Source organism: Petaurus breviceps, unplaced genomic scaffold, assembly GCF_028583685.1.
Source record: "Petaurus breviceps papuanus isolate PSGF00001 unplaced genomic scaffold, PetGlider_PUasm1.0 90865, whole genome shotgun sequence".
In the NCBI taxonomy this organism is placed as follows: domain Eukaryota; kingdom Metazoa; phylum Chordata; class Mammalia; order Diprotodontia; family Petauridae; genus Petaurus; species Petaurus breviceps.
The window spans coordinates 11,774,680-11,796,987 of NW_027187367.1; the positions used below are offsets into that span (position 1 = coordinate 11,774,680).

The window sequence follows — 22,308 nt, forward strand, 5'->3', positions numbered from 1 at the left end:
AAAAAAAAAAAAAAGGGAATTGTTTCAATGCTGTCTGACTCTTTGTGACCCCATTTTGGGGTTTTCTTGGCAAAGATACTAGAATGGTTTGCCATTTCCTTCTCCAGATCATTTTTACAAATGAGGAAACTGAAGCAAACAGGGTTAAGTGACTTGCCCAGAGTCACACATCTACTAAGTATCTGAGGTCAGATTTGAACTCATAAAGAGAAGTTCCTGATTCCAAGCCCAGTGCTCTATCAGCTGCACCACCTGGCTGCCAGATGGGAGCTGAGAGCAATGGAATTCTAGAGACTCAGTCAGTGAGTCTCTAAATATATGAAATTTATATATACATATATATTATGTATATGTATGTGTATGTATATGTGTGTGTATATATATTATATATACATAATTTAATTCTTCTTTAGAGCAAAGTAGTCTTAGGACCTTTAATCTCTCCTTCCTCCTCTACCTTCTCCCCTCCTTTTCCCTCTTCACTCCTATGCAGTCAGCTTCCAAGGTGCCTTCTTCACATGGTTAGCCAATCTGAGACACTCCTTCAGAATGACACCCTGGAAGACTTGTATGAACAGATTCAGAGTGAAGAAAGGAGAATCAGAAAAACAATGTGCAAGATGACCAAAGTGAGCTAGGGGGAAAACACTGGAGGATTTCAGGACTCTGATGCAATCATGACTTCAAAAGACAAGGTCTTCTTCAAGCAGGTCTCTTGCCTCTCAGCCTTGAGGTGGTAAGCTACAGGTACAGAGTGGCCTATACATTTAGGGCATGCCTAGGGTGTTGATTTGTTTTGCCTGGCTGTTCGTATTTGTCCTAAGAGTGATGGGAGGTGAGGCAGCTATTGGGAAGTGACAATGATATGAAGAAGGGAAAGAGAATGAATAAAACATTTGTTTACAAAAGAAAGAATAACTTCCTGGGAAACCTTGTTACAGACCCACACCTGTATGTGTAATTGTGTTTATGTGGATGTCTCTGTGTGTATGAGAGAGAGAGAAAGACAGAGAGAGACAGAGACAGAGAGAGAGAGAGAGAGGGAGAGACAGACAGACAGAGAGAGAGAGAGAGACAGAGAGACAGAGAAAGAGACAGAGAGACAGAGAGAGAGACAGAGACAGAGAGAGAGAGAGAGACAGAGAGAGAGACAGAGAGAGAGACAGAGACAGAGAGAGAGAGAGAGGGAGAGACAGGGACAGACAGAAAGACAGACTCTTTAAGCAATAGGGACAAAGGGAAGTTCATCAGAGAGGCCCTACTATGATCCATAGATAGATAGATAGGTAGGTAGGTAGGTAGGTAGGTAGATAGATAGATAGATAGATAGATAGATAGATAGATAGATAGATAGATAGATAGATAGATAGATAGATAGATAGATAGATAGATAGGCATAAGATCCCATATATAGATAAGTACACCTATCTATAGAATTCTCCACCCCATGACTCCAGTCCAGGAGTGACAATCTCTTCATCCTAATAAGCTCCTCCTTCCTTAGCAGCTGGCACATTTCCAGATGGACTGGCCATTCTCTGAGGGAGTTTACAGGTCCTTTAAAACTTTTGCTTCTTATTCTGATGGCCTGAATGAATTCTCCTTAGAGCAAGAGTGCTTGGCCAGGTGAGGTCAGGAAGCAGGAGGAACTGGCTCACTCTCCCACCTTATTGCCCCCATGGGGGCAGTAAGGAAACGGGGTCAGACTGGGCTTGGAACGCTGTGTTCTGTCCCGGGCATCACGTGTTAGGAGGGGCATGGGTTGACAAGCCTGAGCACATCCAGAAGGGTGGGAAGGGGATATGAAGCAATGCCTCAGGGGGATCTGTGGAAGGAACAGAGGGTCTTCAGTCTGGGAAATAAAAGCTGGAAGGGAGCTTTGAGGTCATTTGGTACAAATTCCTCCCCCTAATCCATTTCACAGATGAGGAACTTAACCATCGAGGTTAGGTAACTTATGTGAGGTCACACAGGTAATAAGCAGTACAAGGATTCATCTGACTCTACATCCGGCCACCTTTCATATACCATGCTAATTTGGGGGGCTCTAGGGAATGGGACACGAGAGATGTCTTAGAGTATAATGATGGGCTGTCATGTAGAAGAGACACTAGCAGGACAGAGCTAGGAACAAAGGGTAAGTTTTGCTGAGGAGGCAGATTTTAACTGAACAGGAGGAAAATCTTCCTCACAATTAGAGTTATCCAAAAATGGAATGAACTGTCTCAAGAGGTAGTGAGCTCCCCATCACTGGAGGTCTTTCAGAAGAAGTTAGATGACAGCTTTCAGGGATTTTAGGACCACAGATTTAGAGCTGAAAAGGACCCCCTGGGTCATTTAATTCAACCCCTCCATTTTACAGATGAGGAAACTGAGGTCCAGAGAGTTTCAACGAATGATGAATGTAGTGAGCAATCATGACTTCGGAAGACTTAGGGCAAAACAAGCCCTTCACCTCTTGGTTTTGAGCTGGTGAGCTACAGGTATAGAATGGACCATACATTTAGGGGCTTGGCCAGTGCCCAATGCCACATTGGTAATAAAGAGCAAAGTCAGGATTTGAACCCAAGTCTTCTGACTCCAAAGTCAGTGTTCTTTCAACTAGGGGATTCCGTTAACCCCAGTTGTAGCAGGTGGCCTTACAACTCCACAATTCTTGAAGACTTAAGAACCTCTAGTCTCTCAGTTCTATCTTGGTAATACCCTTTTCCAAAGTCTAAGGTATTTATAACTAATGCCAGCTTACTTTCATTTCTCCTAGAGGGCATTTTTATCTTATTGCTTTGTTATTTCAAATGATCCATGATGTCATCAGTGTGCAGATTGCAGCCCTTCCCTGATTTGTGTATAGTTTCTAGGAGTTGCTTCAGGCAAAAAAAAAAAGAAAAGAAAAAGGTAATCTCCCCATTGACCCACCCTCTTGGTGATGAGACTATTTGAAGTTAACTAGACTGGTGTTCAGATGAGCCTTTTAGTCCATCACTGGGCCAAGACTAAGACTGAAGGCAAAACCTTTCCTGTTTAATGGGACCTCTTGGGGAATTTCCTACAAGTCTGTACCAATGACCAAGAAGTCAGATCAAATCCAAGAAGGAAACATTTTTTGTTTGTCTACTACTCAATCAAGTATGGGATGAGGAGGAGAGGGAGAATGGAGACTGTGGGAAAGCAGGCGTTTGAGACAAAGACTGGGCAGGTGCCCAAGGAGCCCCTCCCGATGGCCTCTTCTGATCACCACTCCTGACCCTTTGTGAATGTTCTCTCTCCCCTGCCGTCAGATGATCTTACTCTTACTTTATACACATTTTGTATTCACTTGTCTGTGTACCTGTTGTCCCCACCTCCAACCCCCACCATAGAATGTAATCTCCTACAGGGCAGGCACTGTTTCTGGTTTTATCTTTGCGACCTCACCCCCCATCACAGTGCCTGGAACTTAGTAGGCACTTAAAATGCTTATGAAATTGAGTGGTACTGTGGAATATCAGAGAAGTTGTGGGGTATAGTGAAATGAGCAGTGGTTTTGGAATTAGAGTGCCTGGGTTTCAATCAGCTAGGCAGGGAGATGGCACAATGCATAGAGCTGAAGTCAGGAAGATCTGAATCCAAATCCAGCCTCAGACACTTCTAGCTGTATGACCCTGGGAAAGTCACTTAACCTCGACATGCCTCACTTTACTCAACTGTAAAATGAGGACAGGAAGGGCACCTACCTTCCAGGGTTGTTGTGAAGACCAAATGAGCTATTTGTAAAATGAGCTTAGCACAGTCCCTGACATGTAGTAAGTGCTATATAAAAGTTAACTATAATTATAACAGTTATAATTATTAATTATAATTAGTGTTTTTATGCTCTCTCTCCCCTGCCCTCAGATGATCTTGTACTTATTTTATACACATTTTGTATTCACTTGTCTGTGTACCTGTTGCCCCACCTCTGTATAATTAAATGAATAATTTAATTACAATTTAGTATAATTTTGGACAAGTCACAAGGGATAGCTAGCAGGCTCAGTAGATAGATTGATGGGCCTGGAGGGAGGAAGATCTAAGTTTAAATCTGGTCTCAGACACTTGCTGTAACTGTTTGACCTTAAACAAGTCACTTAACCTCTACTTGCTTCAGTTTACTCAACTGCAAAATGGGGGTAGCAACAATACCTACCTCCCAGGGTGGTTAGGAGGATCAAATGACATAGGGACTTAGCACGGGGGTAGTAGGAGGTACTTGGTAATTTGCTTGTTTCCTTTCTTCATCTGTAGTTCCCCAAGGTTCCTATCAAAGTGTTCTTCACACAATAATGGGTTTTAGGAAATGTCTGCGACTGTGCCTCGGTCGCTGTGATGGTGGTTTTGCTAACTTGTTTTTTTCTTTCTTCTTTCTCCCCCTTAATCCTAGTACCTTCCCTTTGAGATCATCTCCATTGTATCAGATAAGAGAGTTAGAGAAATATCTTGTTTGGACACAGCTGTTTGCACGTCGGTCTCCTTGAGGGCAGAAGCTGTCCTTTGCCTTTCTTTGTAATCCCAGCATGCATAGCATTATACTGGAACATAGTAGGTGTTTAGCAAAGGCTCATTGACTGATTTTGTAATTCTTTGATATAAAGATCATAAGGTCATAATTTAATGCTGGAAGAAACCTCAAAAACCATTAGCCTGACACCTTTTATATAAGCGAAGTGAGGCAGGCTTACAGATGGTAAATGACTTATCTAAGGTCATACAACTAGGAAATGAAAGGGGGCAGGATTCGAACTCAGATTCTCTGATTCCAGAGCCTTCATTTAGAGTATGATTCTTCTGGGCTGGGGTCACGGGAAGCAGATATTTGGAAAAGAACACAGAAACAAAAAGTATCAGTAAAAATTATTTTTAAAAAAATTGTTTTTGAAGATTCATGATGGAAAGGGACATCCACATCCAATGAAAGAACTACTGAGTCTGAATGCAGATTGAAGCAAACTACTTAATCTCTCTTTTGTGTTTTGCTTTGTTTTGTTCCTTCTGTCTCGTGCATTCCATTGATTATAATCCTTCTTTACAACTTGACTAATGTTTAATGTAAAGGTATTTGTAAAACCTAAATCGGATTGCAATTGGGGGGGAGGGGTGAGAAAATTTGGAACTCAAGGGACTGTGGAACTGAATGTTGTAAACTAAAGTAAATTAATAATTTTTTAATTGTTTTTGAGTGGTATTGAGTCCCATTCACTCAGCCCTGTCCCATCTCTTGAGAAATCTGCATCCACAACATTCCTCCCTCTCTCCAGCATCTCTCTGGCTCCACAAGGATCTCTTTTTCTTTGGCTCTTCAGTCCTTCCTTCCCCTCTGGATCCTGTCCATCTGCCTTCAAACATGCTCAGGTCTCTCCAGTCTTGAAAAATACTTTCCCTTAACCCTGTTGTCCTTTACCCATCACAGTTTCTATTCTCTCCTTCCTTTCATTGCTAAGTAACTTTCAGGAGTGGCCCACACCTACCGCTTCTGTTTTCTTACCACCCACTCCAGTCCTAGTGTCCTAAAGTGTTTCGCTCCCCAGAATCTTCAGTGGAAGGGATTTTAGGAGCCAAGTCAAACCCATACCTGCAAAAGCACTCTCCTTCCCCATGTGCAGCAGGTAGTCAATCAGGCTCTGCATGAAGACCTCCAATGAATGCTAACCTACTACCTCCGCAGGCAGCCCACTCCACTTTGGGATAGCTTTAATTACTAGGAAGCTTCTGTTTCCTTTATCAAGCATAAATCTGTCTCTTTGTAGCTTCTCCCCATTGTGTCTTCCCCCTGGGGCCAAACCAAGCAAGGCTAATTCCTCTTTCAAGTTAATTCTGCCCTTCAAATACTTGAACACAGCCATGGTGTAGGTCTTCTCCAGGGTAAACATGCCCAGCTCCTTCCAGTAATCTTCATACAACATGTAACAACTAGATGGACAAAGTGCTGGACCTAAGGTCAGGAAGACCTGAGATCGAATCCAACATCAGAGATGTATTAGCTGTGTGCCCCTGGGTAAATCACTTAACCTCTATCTGCCTCCATTTCTTCATCTAGAAAATGGGGATTGGGGCAGCTAGATGGTACAGTGAATAGCACACCTGCCCTGGAGTCAGGAGGACCTGAGTTCAAATCCTGCCTCAGATACCTGACACTTAACTAGCTGTGTGACCTTGGGCAAGTCACTTACCCCCAATTGCCTTGCCTTCCCCGCTCCAAAAAAAGAAAGAAAATGGGGATAAAATAGTACCATGTTTCCCCAATAATAAGACACTGTCTTATTATTTTTTTGGACAGAAAAACACCAGAGGGCTTATTTTCAGGGGAGGGCTTATGTTGTCCTGCCTCGGCTCTCCTCCGCGGCACTGCTCTCAATGGCACCAGCAAGCAAATCACTGGGGAAGAACAGGATGATACGCTCACTGCTGCAGCTCTGATTGGATGCAGCTCGGAGCACAGCGCGCGTTGGGGGGGGGGGAGACGGTGCATACAGAGGGCACCGTAATGTAGGGTGTAGCGCAGGGCATCACCTTCACTACAGTAGCAATCTCTATAGGGCTTATTTTGGGGGGAGAGCTTATTTTAGAGGAATCTTACACAGTAAGGGGAGGGCTTATTTTCGGGATAGGTCTTATTATCGGGGAAACATGGTACCTACCTCTCAAGGTTTTTGTGAGAATAAAATGAGATAATATTTGTAAAGTACTTTGCAAAACTGAAAGCACTATATAAATGCTAACTATTATTATTATCTCTGGACCCTTCACTATGCTGGTAGCCTTCCTCAGATTGCTCTCCAGTTTATTAATATAGCTTCCTAAAATTCGACTCTGGAGACTGAACACAGTACTCCTTGAGATCTGTCCAGCACAGAGTATGTTGGAACTCATTTCATCATTTTCCACCTGGATGCTCTCCTGGACTTCATCATGGCCCATCTTCCTTCAAGATCCCATCCCATTTTCCTAGTATCCACTGGCCCAGGGCCCCCTTCTCCCTCTGATCAGAGAGGGTGGAGATGGACAGTGCAGAGTTCCATCCACATCCTCCATTTAAGGAGGGCGCCCAGGGAAGCTATCTCATCATTTCCCACTGAGCTACACTCCCCTGGACTTTATTATCCCCAGGCCCCACCTCAGTCAGGTGGTTTCTACCCCTCCACTCCACTCTGGGCTTTTCAGTTTCTTCTTATGTGTTGTCTTCATCCTGCTAGATCGTTGAGGGCAGGGATTGTCCTTTGCCTTTCTTTATAATTCCAGCACGTAGCTGGAATGTCTGGAACATAGAAAGTGCTAACTAAACATTATGACTGACTATTGCCTCTTTATTTCTGAATGTTCCATGTCTCTCAAGAAAGCCAAGGTTCAAGATAACTTTCTTGGCCACCATATTCCTGTATTGCCTCATAGTGAGACTGGCGTTAACAAAAAAACCCCAAATCTTTTCTCTAGGAACTGATAAATAGCCACGCAGCCCTCATTTCTACTCCTATTTCTGAAATAGTTCTCTCCAGGGTCCTTAGTGATAGCTTCTCATACAGATCTTAGATTGGTCTCTTATCGGATCATAGAAGCATAGATACGAGGCTGGGTGAGACCTTACTGAGTTCAAATCCTACCTCAGACACTTAACACATACTAGCTGTGTGACCTTGGGCAAGTCACTTAACCCCAAGTGTTCTCCAAAAAAAAAAAAAAGAGACCTTATGTTATGCTGGATATCCAGCTTCAGAGACTCAGGTAAGTAGGTGACACCATAGCTAGAGTGCTGGACCTGGAATCAGGAAGACCTGAGTTCAAATCACTTAACCTCTCTGCCTTGCCTCAGTTTCCTCATCTGTAAAATGGGGATAATAATAGCATCTACCTCTCAGGGTTGTTGTGAGGATCAAATGAGATAATATTTGTAACTCATGGCCCAATGCACCCACAAAACCCAAAACAGATTAAAACATAAGGGGAAAAATGTTTAATGATAATAGCTAACATTTATGTTGTTGTTTTGTCTATTAGTTGTGTCATACTCTTTGTGAGCCTGTTTGGAATTTTCTTGGCAAAGATACTGACACTGCCATTTCCTTCTTCTTCTCATTTTCAGATGAGGAACTGAGGCAAACAAAAAAGTGACTTGCCCAGGGTCACCCAGCTAATAACTGTCTGAGGTTAGATTTGAACTCAGGTTCCCCTGACTCTGAGGCTAGCACTGCATCCACTTCACCACCTTATGACAGTCACCATGCTGAGCACTTTACTATCTAACAATTTTAAAAAATAGAACATAGAAAGATAACATTTGTAAACCTTAAGGAGATTTTAAAATGCTTGCTATTATTGTGAAGATGGCAAAGATCTTCCTTTTCTCATGTCCCTTGTCATCTCCTCCTCTTGTTTCTGCTTCCTGGGTATGGGTAACCCCTTCAGCCCTCAGCCCTCCACATCCCTCTTCCTCTACATTCATTCTCCGTAACGGTTGCCAATGACTCCATATTTTCCATCTGTGACTCCAACCTCTCTTTTGCCCTCTCAACAGGACACCTCCCCATGCACACCCCACAGTTGCCTCAGCCTCAGTAACTTGAAAACTGAAGTCATTTCCACTACCCTGCTACTCACAGAATCAATACATTTAGAGATGGGTATGTTTACTTAACCTGACCCTTCACAACTTGGTGACATGATCCAGTGGAATCATAGGATCTGAAGTTGAATCCTGGCTCTGCTACTTACTTACCTGGGTGACCCTGAACAAGCAATTTAATTTCTTTGGGTCTCATTTTCCTCAGGGAGTGGACCAGATGACTGTAAGGTCCCTTCCAACTCAACCTGTGCTGCTATGAGCTTCCTCACTTCTGTCAAAGGCATACTTCCAACGTCCCTAACGTCACCCCTCGAGCTCAAAACCTTAGGACTATAGGAGTGTCAGATCACAAACCAAGCGGGACCAGAGTCCTATACTGAAGTCAAAAGAAGCACTCATGTGTATATAGCGCTTTACAATTTACATTGTGTGTGGTCTGTCCGTTCTTTTTTGTTTTTTTATTTTTTTTTTTTGCTTCTTGCTTTTTGGAGGGGCGGAGGGCAAGGCAATTGGGGTTAAGTGACTTGCCCAAGGTCACATAGCTAGTAAGTGTGTCAAGTGTCTGAGGCTGGATTTGAACTCAGGTCCTCCTGACTCCAGGGCCAGTGCTCTATTCACTGCTCCACCTAGCCGGTGCATGTTCTTTGTTCTTGAAGGTGATGCAGTGACTTGCAAGTGAATTGGTTTTAAGTAAGGGAAGGCTGTGCAAGGTCACCAGCCTCAATTTCTCCTCCAGAGCCCACAGTTCACATAGCACTTTCCTGAAAACTACCTTCTAAGGTGGATAGTGTAAAGTAGTACTTACACTAAGGGCAGTAGGTAGTGCTGTGGGCCTGGAGTCAGGAAGGCTTGAGTTCAAATCCAGCCTGAAGTACCTACTACCTCTGTGAGTCTGCTCAAGTCACTTAACTGCTATCTGACTCAGTTTCCTCATCTGTAAAATAGGGATGATAATAGCACCTACCTCACATGGTTGTTGTGAGAACCTGGAATGAGGAAGACCTGAGTTGGCATCTAGCCTCAGAACACTGTCTAGTTGTGCGATGTAAGCAAGTGACTTAACTTCTGCCTGCCTCAATTTATTTTTTTTTTTTGGCCTTTTGGAGGGCAATTGGGGTTAAGTAACTTGCCCAAGGTTACATGGCTAGTTTTTTTGTGTGGGTGTTAAGTGTTTGAGGCTGGAACCAAACTTGGGTCTTCCTGACTCCAGGGCCGGCACTTTACTCACTGCGCCACCTAGCCGCCCCCTGTCTCAGTTTCTTTAGCTGAAAAATGAAGATAATTCTTCATACCTCTCTCCCAAGGTGAGGATCAAATTAGTTAATTCTGGAGTGGCTAGGTGGCTTGGTGAATAGAGCTCCGGCCCTGGAGTCAGGAGGAACTGGGTTCAAATCCAGTCTCAGACACTTAACACAAAAACTGTCTGTGTGACCTTGGGCAAGTCACTTAACCCCAATTGCCCTACCTTCCCCCCTCCAAAAAAAAAGCAAATTAGTTAATATTTTTAAAACATTTAGCATGGTGCTGGCACATAGAAGTTGTTACATAAATGCTAGCTATGATGATGATGATGGTTCTTCCCATGTGACAGAGGGGGAATCTGTCGTCTCCCTTGCCAGAATATAAGCCCCTTGAGGGGAGGGACTGTTTTTGCTTTGTTGTTGTGAACCCCGATGCTTAGCACAACATCTGGCACATAAATGTTTGGGACTGATCTCAGTTGTCCATGGCCATCTTCAAAAACAGCTCTTCTAATGCTGAGTCCTACAACCTCTGACAGACACACTCAAAAGAGAAGGGAAGGATACAGAAGGTGTGGCCAAAAGATTGTTCAGGCCTTTAATGCTGACCTGGACATTCCCCAGGCATCTCAAACCCAACAAGTTCACTAGCCTTCCCCCCAATCCCCACCCTCTTCTGAAATTCCTCATTACCACCAGGGCACAGCTTACCCTGGTGCCAGGGACACTGGAGGTCAAATCCAGTGTCAGAGACACTTACTTGCTGTGTGACCTTAGTCTGACTCAGTTTCCTCATTTGTAAAATGGAAATAATGATAGCACCTGCTTCCTACAGTTGTTGTAGGGATAAAATCAGATAATATGTATAAAGCGCTGTAGAAATCGTAAAGCTCTATGTGGCTATACTGCCCCACCCCTCACTCTCACATATCCACTTACTTGCTTCTACCTCTTGTCTCTTGTTTACACCCCCCTTCTCTCCACTCACACAGCCACTATCCAAGTTCAGGTTTGAATGATTAGTATTGGGAACAGGAGTGTGATCAAGAGCGGAAAGATGGGGAGAGAAGGGGAGAAAAGGGGAAGAAAAGGGAGAGGAAGGGAGGGAGAAGGGGAGAGGAGGGGAGGGGAGAGGAGGGGGGGAAGGAAAGGGAGAGGAGGGGGGGAAGGGAAAGGGAGGGAAGAGGAGCCCATGTTCAAGTTGGGAAAACCAATGATTAGTAAGACATGATGAAGGTTGTGCCTCTGGAAAACCTTTTCAGGATGAAACAGGCATGAAAGTAGAAAGAGTTGGTGGATATGAACTACCAGCTTTAAAAAAAATCAGTCTAAAATCTTTTAAAGAACAAAAACTAAAAATACATAAATGATATAGTTTAGGGATATTTTTTAAAACACATAGTTCAAAGCACCATTGATATTTGGCACTTTGAAAGTTTTCCCATAAACTTAATAAGCAAATGACCCAAGTATGCTGAAATTCAGTGGAGACATTACATAATAGCTCTGCAAATAAACTTGATTTAAAACTTTTTTTTAATCTGGGTTGGAAGCCACTTGGGGCAATTCTTGCTGTTAGGAGAATGGAGTCTGTTCCCCTTAATGTCTAACTCCCTCAGCAATTGCTTTTCCAAACTCCTAATAGATGCAACTTCAGAGGTGATTACGTCCAGTGACCACCATTAGATTGTAAACTCCTAGAAGGCAACCATTAGATTGTAAGCTTCTTGAGGGCAAGGACTGTCTTTTGCTCCAGCACTTAGCATAGTGTGAGGGAGGTAGTAAGCACTTAATAAATGTTTATTGATTGATTGATCGCCAATCTTTTTTTTTGTTTTGTTTTGTTTTTTTTGGAGGGGGGAAGGCAGGGCAACTGGGGTTAAGTGCCTTGCCCAAAGTCACACAACTAGTTTTTTGTGTTAAGTGCCTGAGGCCAGATTTGAACTCAGGTCCTCCTGAATCCAGGGCCTGAGCTCTATTCACTGCACCACCTAGAGACCCCTGATTGCCAATCTTGAAAGCCTGGGCACCCAGCATTCATAGCTGATCAGAGCTAAGAGGGCCCTTAGCAACCACCTAGTCTAGTTCCCTCATTTCACAGATGAGAAAACTGAGGCCCAAGGAAACTCATCATCCATGAAATTTAAAGAGAATCTAGCACATCATTTTAGAGCTCAGGAAAATGAGGCCCAGAAAGAAAAGGGGACTAGTTTTCTGTGAGTAGTACCTTGTATACCTTGATGGACTATCTGCCCAACAGAACAAGCCATTTGTCTGCAAGGGAGGCTCTGGGTCTCAGAGGGGACCTTGCAGTAGTTTCTTCAGTCTGTATGGGATCGTCCCAGTTCCTCCCAATGGGTAAACAAACAAGACACACAATGGTCTATAGGAAACTCCATAGGATCATAAATCTAGACATGGCAGGAAGAGGCCAACTGAACCCACCCCCTGATTTTATAAATAAAGGACTGTCTTTTGAATGCTGTGGTTCTACCTTTTGGGAGGTTCCTTGTGTCCCAGGGTGAGGGAGGGGTGTGGGAGGGGATTTGACCCATAATGCCCCTTCCATCACTAAGCTTCTACAGTTTCTAAGATTCCAAAAAATCTGGGACTGAGAGTGGGTTCTGGTCAGATGGCTGAATAATAAACAGGAACACCACCAAGTAGTTCATGACTACCAAAGCACACTCACACACATCGACTCCTGTGATTCCTCACAAGAATGAACTCTACCGGGGCGGCCAGGTAGCACAGCGAGTAAGACCACCGGCTCCAGTGTCAGACTGACCTGGAGATCGAATCACGGGCTCAGACACTTAGCACCCACCCAGAAACACCTGGCCATGTAACCTTGAGCAAGTTACTTAACCCCGATTGCTTTAAAAAAAAAAAAAAGAATGAACTCTACTGTTTACTAGTTACATGACCCTAGGCAAATCACTTTACGTCCATGGGCCTCACTTTCTTCATCTGTAAAATGAGGGAGTTGGAGTAGTTGTGTGACCCTGGGCAAGTCACTTAACCTCTATCTGCCTCAGTTTCCTCAACTGAAAAATGAGGATAATAACCAGCACCTACTAGAGGGTGGGGAAAAAAGAGGGCCATAATCTTTCTGAGACTCTTTTCCCATCTGTAAAATAGGCACAATGCTTATAGGATCTTTCAGAAGTCATCCCCTCATTTTACAGAGGGGGAAACTGAGTCCCGAAGAAGTTAAGGGATCCAATGAGACAATATTACAGAATGCTTGTTTAGCACAGTACTGGTCTCCCGTGCGAAAAGTAGGAGCTTAGTAAATGCTTGTTCCTCCTATTCCTTTACAATTTAAAAGCACTTTGTGTCCATCAGTCCCGTGAGGGAGACAGCAGCAAGGACAGAAAACATGGGTACAGTGGGAGGAAGACAGTTCAAATCCCACCTCTCTCACTGCATGTATCGACTTGAGCAGAATTGTTTAACTTTTTAGGACTCAGTTTCCCCTCTAAGGTTCCTTCCTGCCAAAGATCTATGATCTATGATTTGGTCAAGGTTTGTTATACTAGACTATAAACTCCTTGAGGGCAGGGACAGCTTTATTTTGCCCCTGTGCCCCCAATGCCTGGCACACATTAGGCACCTTAAATAAAATCGAGCTGAATCATTAATTCTGGAGCTAGAACTAAAACTAGAACTCGGACATTCTGGATTCCTGGTCAAGCATTCTCATCACTGCACAACCCCCTTGGACTGGACCTAAACCCCAACCCTAACTGTGACCCAAATACTAGATAGCATAAGTACCACTGAGTTTAGTCAAATAAATTGGGCAAATGCAAACCAGTAAGCATCCTTTCCACTGACTGGAAGACTGGAAGGATGAGGTAGATAGCAATCTTGGGATCGCAAGCGTCATAGGCAATGTGGCATCTTGCAAAAAGTATTGAACTTGGAATTATGTGATCAGAGCTCAAGTGGGACCTCCACCACTTATTAGGCTCTGGGGAGGGGGGGGCAGGGAAAAGGGAGGGCCTTAATCTTGCTGAGACTCTTTTCTCATCTATAAAATGGGCACAATGTTTACAGGGACTTTCAAAAGTCATCTAGTCCAATCCCCTCATTTTACAGAGGGTGAAACTGAGTCCTGAAGAAGTTAAACAATTTTGGCCAAGTCTATACAGGCAGTGACAGAGGTGGGATTTGAACTGTCACGTTGCCTCCTCCTTCTGCTACTTCCCTAGAGGGGCTGATGGATCCAAAGTGCTTTTAAATTGTAAAGGGATAGGAGCAACAAGCTTTTTAATTAAGCCCCTACTTTAGCCCAAGAGACCAGCGCAGTGCTACACAAACACAAACACAAACACAAACAACACAAAGGAAAGAAAAGAAAGTGCACAGCAGAGAGCAACGAAACACTCAGAAGGGAGCACAGAAAAGCAGGGCAGCTCGGAAAACAGTGTGTAATATGCATTACCTAACTGCTTTTTTAAAATAAACAATCTGAAATGGAAATTCATGCTTTTATATTGAGTCCTCTATGTTACTGTGTACTGGGAATGGAAATGACCTTTTTGTCTTTCTGTATTTATGTTCAAAATGAATTTAAAAAATTTTAAATTTTTTAGAAAACAAGCATTTTGCAATATTATCTCATTTGATCCCTTGGGAGGCAGATGCTATTATTTTCCCCATTTTTCAGTTGAGGAAACTGAAGCAGATAGAGGTTGTGACTTTTCCAGAGTCATACAACTAATGTCTGAGGACACATTTGAACTCAGGTCTTCCTGACTTCAGGCCCAGGGCTCTGTCCACTCACTGCATCACCTAGATGCCTCTGGGACTTTATACAGATAATTTCTCTAGAGATGGGATTCCCTTTCAAGTCACAGGTCCTCAGATCCTTCACTCACGCCCATAAAAGCCTCATTTTCCTCTGCCACAGACCTTGGACCCCAGAACCCAGACCAAGGAATTAGAATTATAACTCAACCATGATTCACTGTGTGATGTTTTTTGCAGGTTACTTCCCCTCCCTGGGACACAGTCCTCCCCTGTAAGATGAGGAGGTGTAAAATGAGGTCTAGTCAAAGGTCCTTTCTAGCCCGAACAGTCAGTCCATGGTTCTGTGCAGTTAAGCCCATAGGACCAAGGCCAGATCATGGAGCTTAGACTTGAGGCAACAGCAGGACACAGCAGAAAGATGGTTGAATTTAGAGTCTGAGGACTTAATTAAAAATCCTGATTTTGTCACTTACTATTTTTGGGAAAATTACTTAACTCTCTGGGCCTCTGTTTACCAATCTGTAAAAATAAGCAGAATGGATTAAGAGACTTCTATGATTCAATGCAATGGGACCAGATTTTAGCCATTCCAAAATGGATGTCAGAGTATGGGTTGGTTTCTGAGGTCTCTTTGAACTCTACAATTCTGTGACTCTTATATGTGTCATATATTTTCATATGTGTACATGTCATTTCCCCAGATGCAGCGTTAGAGTCTTGAGGGCAGGGACGGATTAATTTTGTCTTTGTAGGCATTGTAGCAGATGTAGGCGGCGCCATAGTGCACAGAGTGCTAGACCAAGTTACAGGAAGACTCATCTTCCCAAGTTCAGGCTCAGATACTTACTAGATGTGTGTGACCTTGGGCAAGTCATTTAATCCTTTTTGCCTCCATTTCCTCATCTGTAAAATGAACTGGAGGAGGCAATGGTAAACCACTACAGTATCTTTGCCGAAAAAACCCTAAGTGGGGTCACAAAGAGTAGGACATGACTGAAACAAATGAAGGAAGAGCCACAAAAGCAGATAAAGAGCTGACCTCAAAGGAAGGAAGACCCGAGTTCAAGTCCCGGACATTAAATGGCTGTGTGACCCTGGACAAGTCAAGTCACCTAAATACTCAGTGCTTTAGGCAATTCTCCAAGATTAGAAGGCACTAACAACCTGCATTGGTAATGATTCCTCCCATGGGAGTTTGACACACTAATGAAACTATAGAATAATAGTCCCCATCCCCAGGCCTAGCTACGAGTAGGCACTTAATGAATACTTGGTGATTCAGGATTGGTTGATTCCCTCTTTGTCCCCTGCCCTTTTCCTCTGCTCCTCCTCCTCTCCAGGGGCTCTTGGTGGCAAGGGAATGCTTGTCAAGAGAGGTAACTTGCAGAGGCCTCTCATCTCTGATTTTGTTGGCTCTGAGACACCAAGGCCTTGGTCAATTATTAAACGATTACTATATGCCATAAACCCTGCAAAGCACTGAAGGTACTAAGAAAGGCAAAAGCCAAGGAGCTTATATTCCAAAGGGTCCTTGTGGCTCAGGAGAGGACGGGAGCTCCTTATTTGGAGCTAAGTTAGCCTGAGGAGTATAGCAGGCCTCCGAGGGGGGCCCCTGGCTTTTCCAGATGACCCCTACCTTGGAGAGGCAGTTTATCCCAACTGTATCAGTACGGGAGGACAGTTAGGAATGGAGAGAACGAGTGATTATAATCGGAGAGGATGGAATGGAGTTGGTTGAGTGGTAGAAATAGGAGGAAAAGGAAGGATCAGAAAGAAGTTGGAAGACCCTGGCTTTGGGAAGGAGACCTATGGCTCACCAATCCAAGTCCCATCACCTGGGTGGGGAGGGGGATGGAGGAAGAAGAGGAGCATTTCTGATCTCACCGATCGTAGTCTCCATTGCAGAGGGCCCTCACGGGGATGGAGAAGGTTTGCCATACGGGATTCAGAGTGTTTTTCATGACTTCGGTCTTGTGACAGATGGTGAACCTAATGAGAGAGGGGGAAGAGGTCCAGAACATCAAGGCACACACAACAAACCTCCCCCAAGTACTCCCAGTCCAGCCCCCTCCACCCCATCTGCCCTCCACCCTACCCAGAGCCATCGCCAAGGGCCCTGCCCATCCCTCCCGATCTCCAGCCCATCCAAGAAGTGGAAACTGTGGGTGGACCAGGAAAAAGGCCCAAGGTGCAGGGGCATAAAGTCAGGACCGGGAGTGGGGAGGGAGCAGAGAGAGAGGGAGCAGACTGCTTTCTCCCCAAGCCAAGGGAGGCCACATCCCTGTGTATGTCACAGTTGGAAAGGTCACACGTGGATTTCCATGTGATCCGCCCGGGCCCACACAGACTGCCATTTATTCTTAGGAAATTTCCCAGTCAAAATGTCATGACTGTCATCACATCTCACTATTACTTTTCTCTGTGTCTATCACCCACCCACTCAAGTGTGCAGCTAAAAGGGTGGGGTGGAGGAAGGGCTGACCCCCAGGGTCATTGGCCAGACTGAGAATGGAAATTCCCAGTTCTGTCAGAGGAAGCCCAGAGTGAGGAGAATCATAGGACTTGGAGCTGAAAGAGAGCTTGGAGACCCATCTAATCCACCCACAACACACACATACACAAATTTTTTACAGATGGAAACTGAGGCACTGAGGATAAAAACTGGTTTGTCTGTGGTCATACAAGGTGCTAAGCTGAAACAGGATTTGAATCCAGGTCCTCTGACTCCTTTTTAAAACTGTTGTTGAGTCATTTTCAGTCACATTGGATTCTTCATGACCCTATCTGAGGATTTCTTGGCAAAGATATTGGAGTGCTTTGTCATCTCCTTTTCCAGATGACAAAACTGAGGCAAACAGGGTTAAGTGACTTGCCCAGAGTCACACAGCTAGTGTCTGAGGCCAGATTTGAACTCCAGGCCCAATGCTCTATCCACTGTGCCACCCAGTTGCTCCCCCTCCCCCCTCTTTTTTTTTAACTACATGGTAATAATAAGGAAAATGAAGGCCTTGCCAGAGGCCGGGAGCATAAGGAAGGATACGCTCTTATGGAACAAGAAGATGCTATCTCACTAGAAGACCAATATCCCTATGTGCTACAGTGGAAAAAACACTGGTCAAAAGACTTAGGTTCAAATTCTGCCTCTGACTCTTGGGCAATCGTGGGCAAGTTGTCTGACCTCAGTTTCCTCATCTGTAAAATGAGGGGGTTGGACTAAATGGCCTCTGACCTGTGCTCCTATAATCAGTGCTAGCTTAGAAGACAATAGTACAGACCTCACAGACCTTTCTCTCCATCCTCCATGTCTTTCTATCCAACTCTCTTGACTCCAAAAAGAATTTCCTTCTTTCACATCCAAAAGGCAGTGTGCCTTAGTGGGAAAGGCACTGGCTCTGGAGACTTTCTCTGATTGGCTGAGTGTTATAGTGCAGAGTGCCAGGCGGAATTAGGAAAACCTGGGTTCAAACTCTGCCCCTGACATTTGCCAGCTGAATGACTCCCGTCAAGCCATTTTATCTCTCTCAGCCTCTGTTTCTTCATCCATACAATACCTGTAGTAGCTGCCTCACAGGGTAATTATGAAGATTAAATGAGATAATGTATGTAAAAGAAGGTCATCCATGTGGTACAAAGGATAGAATGCCAAGCCTGGAGTCAGGAAGATCTGAGTTCAAATTTGACTTCAGACACTTGCTAGCTCTGTGACCTTGGGCAAGTAACTTCACTCTGTTTGCCTCCGTTTCCTCATCTGTAAAGTGAGCTGGAGAAGGACACGGCAAACTACTCTAGAATCTTTGTCAAGAAAACCCCAAATGGGGTCACAAAGAGTTGGATGGTATTGAACAACAATAATGTAAAAGAGCTCTGTAAACCGTAAAGCATTCTGTAAGTCAGTTATAATTATTTCTCCCTAAGGGAAGAGCTAGGCACAATGGGTAGAAGTTTCTATGAGACAAATTTAGACTTGATATAAAGAAACATTTTCTAAGATGGAATGGGATACCCTGGGAGAGAGCAGGTTCCTTCTCACTGGAGAAGCAAAAACTGGATTCCTGTTCAGGGAGACTAGATGTAGATGGCCTCGGGGGACCCTTTTGATTTGAAAAATTCTGAGCCAGAAGATGTGGGTTCAAATCCGGGCTTTGCCACTTAACTAGCTATTTGGCCTTGGGCAAGTCAAAGTCTCTCTCTCTGTCTCTGTCTCTGTCTCTCTCTGTCTCTCTCAGTCTCTCTGTGCCTCTCTGTCTCTCTCTTTTCCCCCACCTCCTTCTCTCTCTCTTTTTTTTCTCTCTCTCCCTCAATTTTTCCCCTTCTGTTTTTAAAAATGGGGCAATAATAATCATATTACCTACCTCAAAGAGTTTGTGAGGCTAAAATGAAATAATAAATACAAAGCAATTTAAAACTAGAAAGTGCTAGGGGTTATCATCACCATCAAAACATCTTTGTCGCCATTATTATCATTGGTAACTATGCCCAGGTTTCTCCTGACTTGAAGAAGCATTTCCCCAAGCATCTTCCAATAACCATCCTATTTATCTGAGTCAAGCTTCTGGACCATGTCATCTTTATTCGAACAGCAGTGTGCTTTAGTGGAGAAAGCACTAGATTTGGAACCTACAGGACCCGAGTTCAAATCCCGTTTCTATCACTTACAACCCATGTGACTGATACAAGTTGCTTAAACTCTCTTGGTCTCAGTTTCCTTATCTGTAGAATGAGAGGGAAAGGATATTGTTGATCACCTGTTTCATTAATGTCTGACTTCGTGACCCCATTTGAGGTTTTCTCGGCAAAGATACTGGAATGATTTGCCATTTCCTTCTCCAGCTCACTTTACAGATGAGGAAACCAAGGCAAACAAGGCTAAGTGACTTGCTTGGGTTCACAAAGCTAGCAAACAACTTCAGACCCAGCACTTTCATCACTACATCACTGAGCTTCCCCCTCCCCTCTGGGAAAGGTACAAATGTTTATTAAGTGCAGACTTATGTAACAGGCACTGTGCTGAGCCCTTTACAAATAACATCTCACAACAACCCTGGGGAGTAGGTGCCATTTGTTCCCATTTTAAAAATAAGGAAACTTTATGCAGACAGGTTAAATGACGTATCCCAGGATCACACCGTCAGTGTCTGAAGATAGATGCAAACTCAGGTCTTCCTAAGTTCATGAACAATGCTCTATCTACCATACCACATGGCTGCCAAGATGGTTAGGAAGACATGGGTAGACTTTTTTGTTGTTGAGCCCTGTCAGTTGTCCCTGACTCTCTGTGACCCCATTTTGGGCTTTTCTTGGCAAAGACATTGGAGTGGTTTACCATTTCCCACTCCGCTCATTTTACAGATGAAGAAACTGAGGAAAACAATGTTAAATGACTTGCCCAAGGTCACACAGCTAGACGTATCTGAAGCTATATTTGAACTCAGGAAGAGGAGTCTTCCTGGTTCCAGGCCAAGCATTCTATGCACTGTGCCTAAATGACATCCCAGTTTCCTTCCAACTCTAGATTCTATACTCACTGTCTCATTGGAGGTCTTTTAGAAGAGGCTAGACAAACAAACCCTTATCCAATATGCTCTACTGAAGATGCCTTTTGTATATGAGGCAGACTAGGTGAATAGTTCCCATTTTGAGGTTCTCTAATACTTGTTTCATGCTTTAAAAAAATCTAATGGCCTCTTTAGCAGTAAATAAATGTAAACAATGTTATGATCAAATAAGATGTACCAGCAAAGGGGTACAGAAATCCTTGCCCTACAGGAAAATAGAGGGGAGGGGGATGGGAGAAGGAGGGGTGATAGAAGGGAGGGCAGATTGGGGGAAGGAATGGTCAGGGTGCACTCTGTCCTGGCGTGGGGAGTGGGGGGAAGATGGGGAGAAAATTTGTAATTCAAAATCTTGCCAGGGCAGCTAGATGGTGCAGTGAATAGAGTACTGGCCCTGGAGTCAGGAAGACCTGAGTTCAAATCCAGCCTCAGACACTTGACACACTTTCTAGCTGTGTGACGTTGGGCAAGTCACTTAACCCCAATTGCCCTGCCTTCCCCCCTCCCTTCAAAAAAAAAATCTTGTGAAAATTGAATGTCAAAAACTGAAAATAAATAAATAACATAATTTTTTTTTCTAAAAAGAATATTATGATCGGCATAGTAAATTACCCTGGGAGTTCACAACACATTTTATGGCTTTTGAAAGGGATTTTCAGAATAAAAAGAGAGGGAACCACTGGACTCGACTCAGTGGTTTATGAGTTCTTTCCAATTCTCAATCTATGATCTTTTTTTTAAGGCTGTATTTGTGATTTTATTGATATAGGGAAAATCCCTCCCCCACTGAAGATCTCACCAGTTCTGTAATTCATAGTTTTAGAAACTTCTCAAGGACAGGAAGAGTTTGACTTGTTCAGAGCTAAACAGCCAGTGTGTTTCAGGTGCAGAATTAGAGCCCAAGTCTTCCTGACTCTGTTCACTTCCTCTGCCTCTCTGGATGATGGAAATTTTATGCATCTCCTCAGTTCTCATCCATCACAATAGCCTTTGATGCTATAAAGTCATTTATTCCTTCTGGAAACTCTCACAGGCCCAAGGGTTTGTTCTGTCTTTCCATTCCACCTCTCTAGCTCCTCTTTTCCCCTTGTCTTTTATTCTCTGCTTTGCCCCTCATTTGATAATGATGGGTTACCACAAGCCCAAGGCTTTCTGTCCTCTTTCTACCCCTCTCTCCATCTTACCCCGAGCTCATTGGCTCTTGTAGTTCCACCTGCCACCTGTAGAGGGATGGCTACCAACTTACCTCCTACCCCTCTATGTTCTCTAACTTAGCCCTAAATCTCTTGAAGGTCCTCTCCAGCTCTGGGGTGCCATGGTTTTATGATTTCCAGCAGCCTCCATGATTACCTTTGTTTGGTTTTCCTAAACTTTGACTACTTTGTACTTTGAGTGTCAAAAAATAAACTATTCCGGAATGGTTAAATAAACATGAATAGTCTGGAATGTTACCAGAATTGATGGATACTTGATGAAGAATTCAGAAAAGCCCAGGAAGACATAAGAACTGATGCATACATGAAAGGAGAAGAACAAGGAAGACAGCATGCACAATAACTACAACAGCAAAAGAAACAGAGTGCTGTAAATTCTAAACCCCGAATTTGACTAGGGAGGAACAAAGATAAAAGTATTCCTCCCTCTATTCTTTGTAGAAGTGAGGTACCATGGGTGTGGAACATGGCATATACTGTCAGACTCAGGAGGCAGCACGGTTAGTCTTGCTGAACTGCTTTTTTCCCCTTTTCTTTTTATTTTATTTATTCATTTTGTCACAAAGAATGATTTGGTGAGTAGGCTGGGAAGAAAGGTATCCCAACATGAAGGTGATGCAAAATACAAAAGTCATCAATAAAAACTTTTAAATAAACTGCTTCTCTTCACCCATGAATTTTCTGTTACTATCAACAACACTACATATGAGGCCTCTCAGTCTGAGACTCTTAGAAAATCTCTTTAGTGAACTCCCTCCTTTAGTTTCTCCATTCATTTCATCACCAAGTACTTCCAGAGTGGCTTGTTTTCTCTCCTCCTCCCCCACCCCTTTCTTTCCCCCCTTCTCTTTTTTCTCCTCTCCTTCTCTTTCTCTCCCCCTCTCTCTCCCCTCTCTTCTCTCCTCTCTTCCTCTCTCCTTTTCTTCTCTCTTCCTCTCTTCCCTCTCTCGCCTCTTTTTTTCTCTCTCCCT

General features: G+C 43.8%; 1 protein-coding gene across 3 annotated transcripts in view; it reads right to left on the bottom strand.

The window, feature by feature from the left end:
- CPNE5 (copine 5) overlaps positions 1 to 22,308 on the bottom strand; it is a 220,112-nt gene that overhangs the window by 66,056 nt on the left and 131,748 nt on the right. For all 3 annotated transcript variants that reach the window (XM_069073578.1, XM_069073577.1, XM_069073579.1), the window contains one exon: positions 16,456 to 16,560. In XM_069073578.1, coding sequence (XP_068929679.1) covers positions 16,456 to 16,560 — 105 coding nt within the window. The remainder of the gene's footprint in view (positions 1 to 16,455; positions 16,561 to 22,308) is intronic.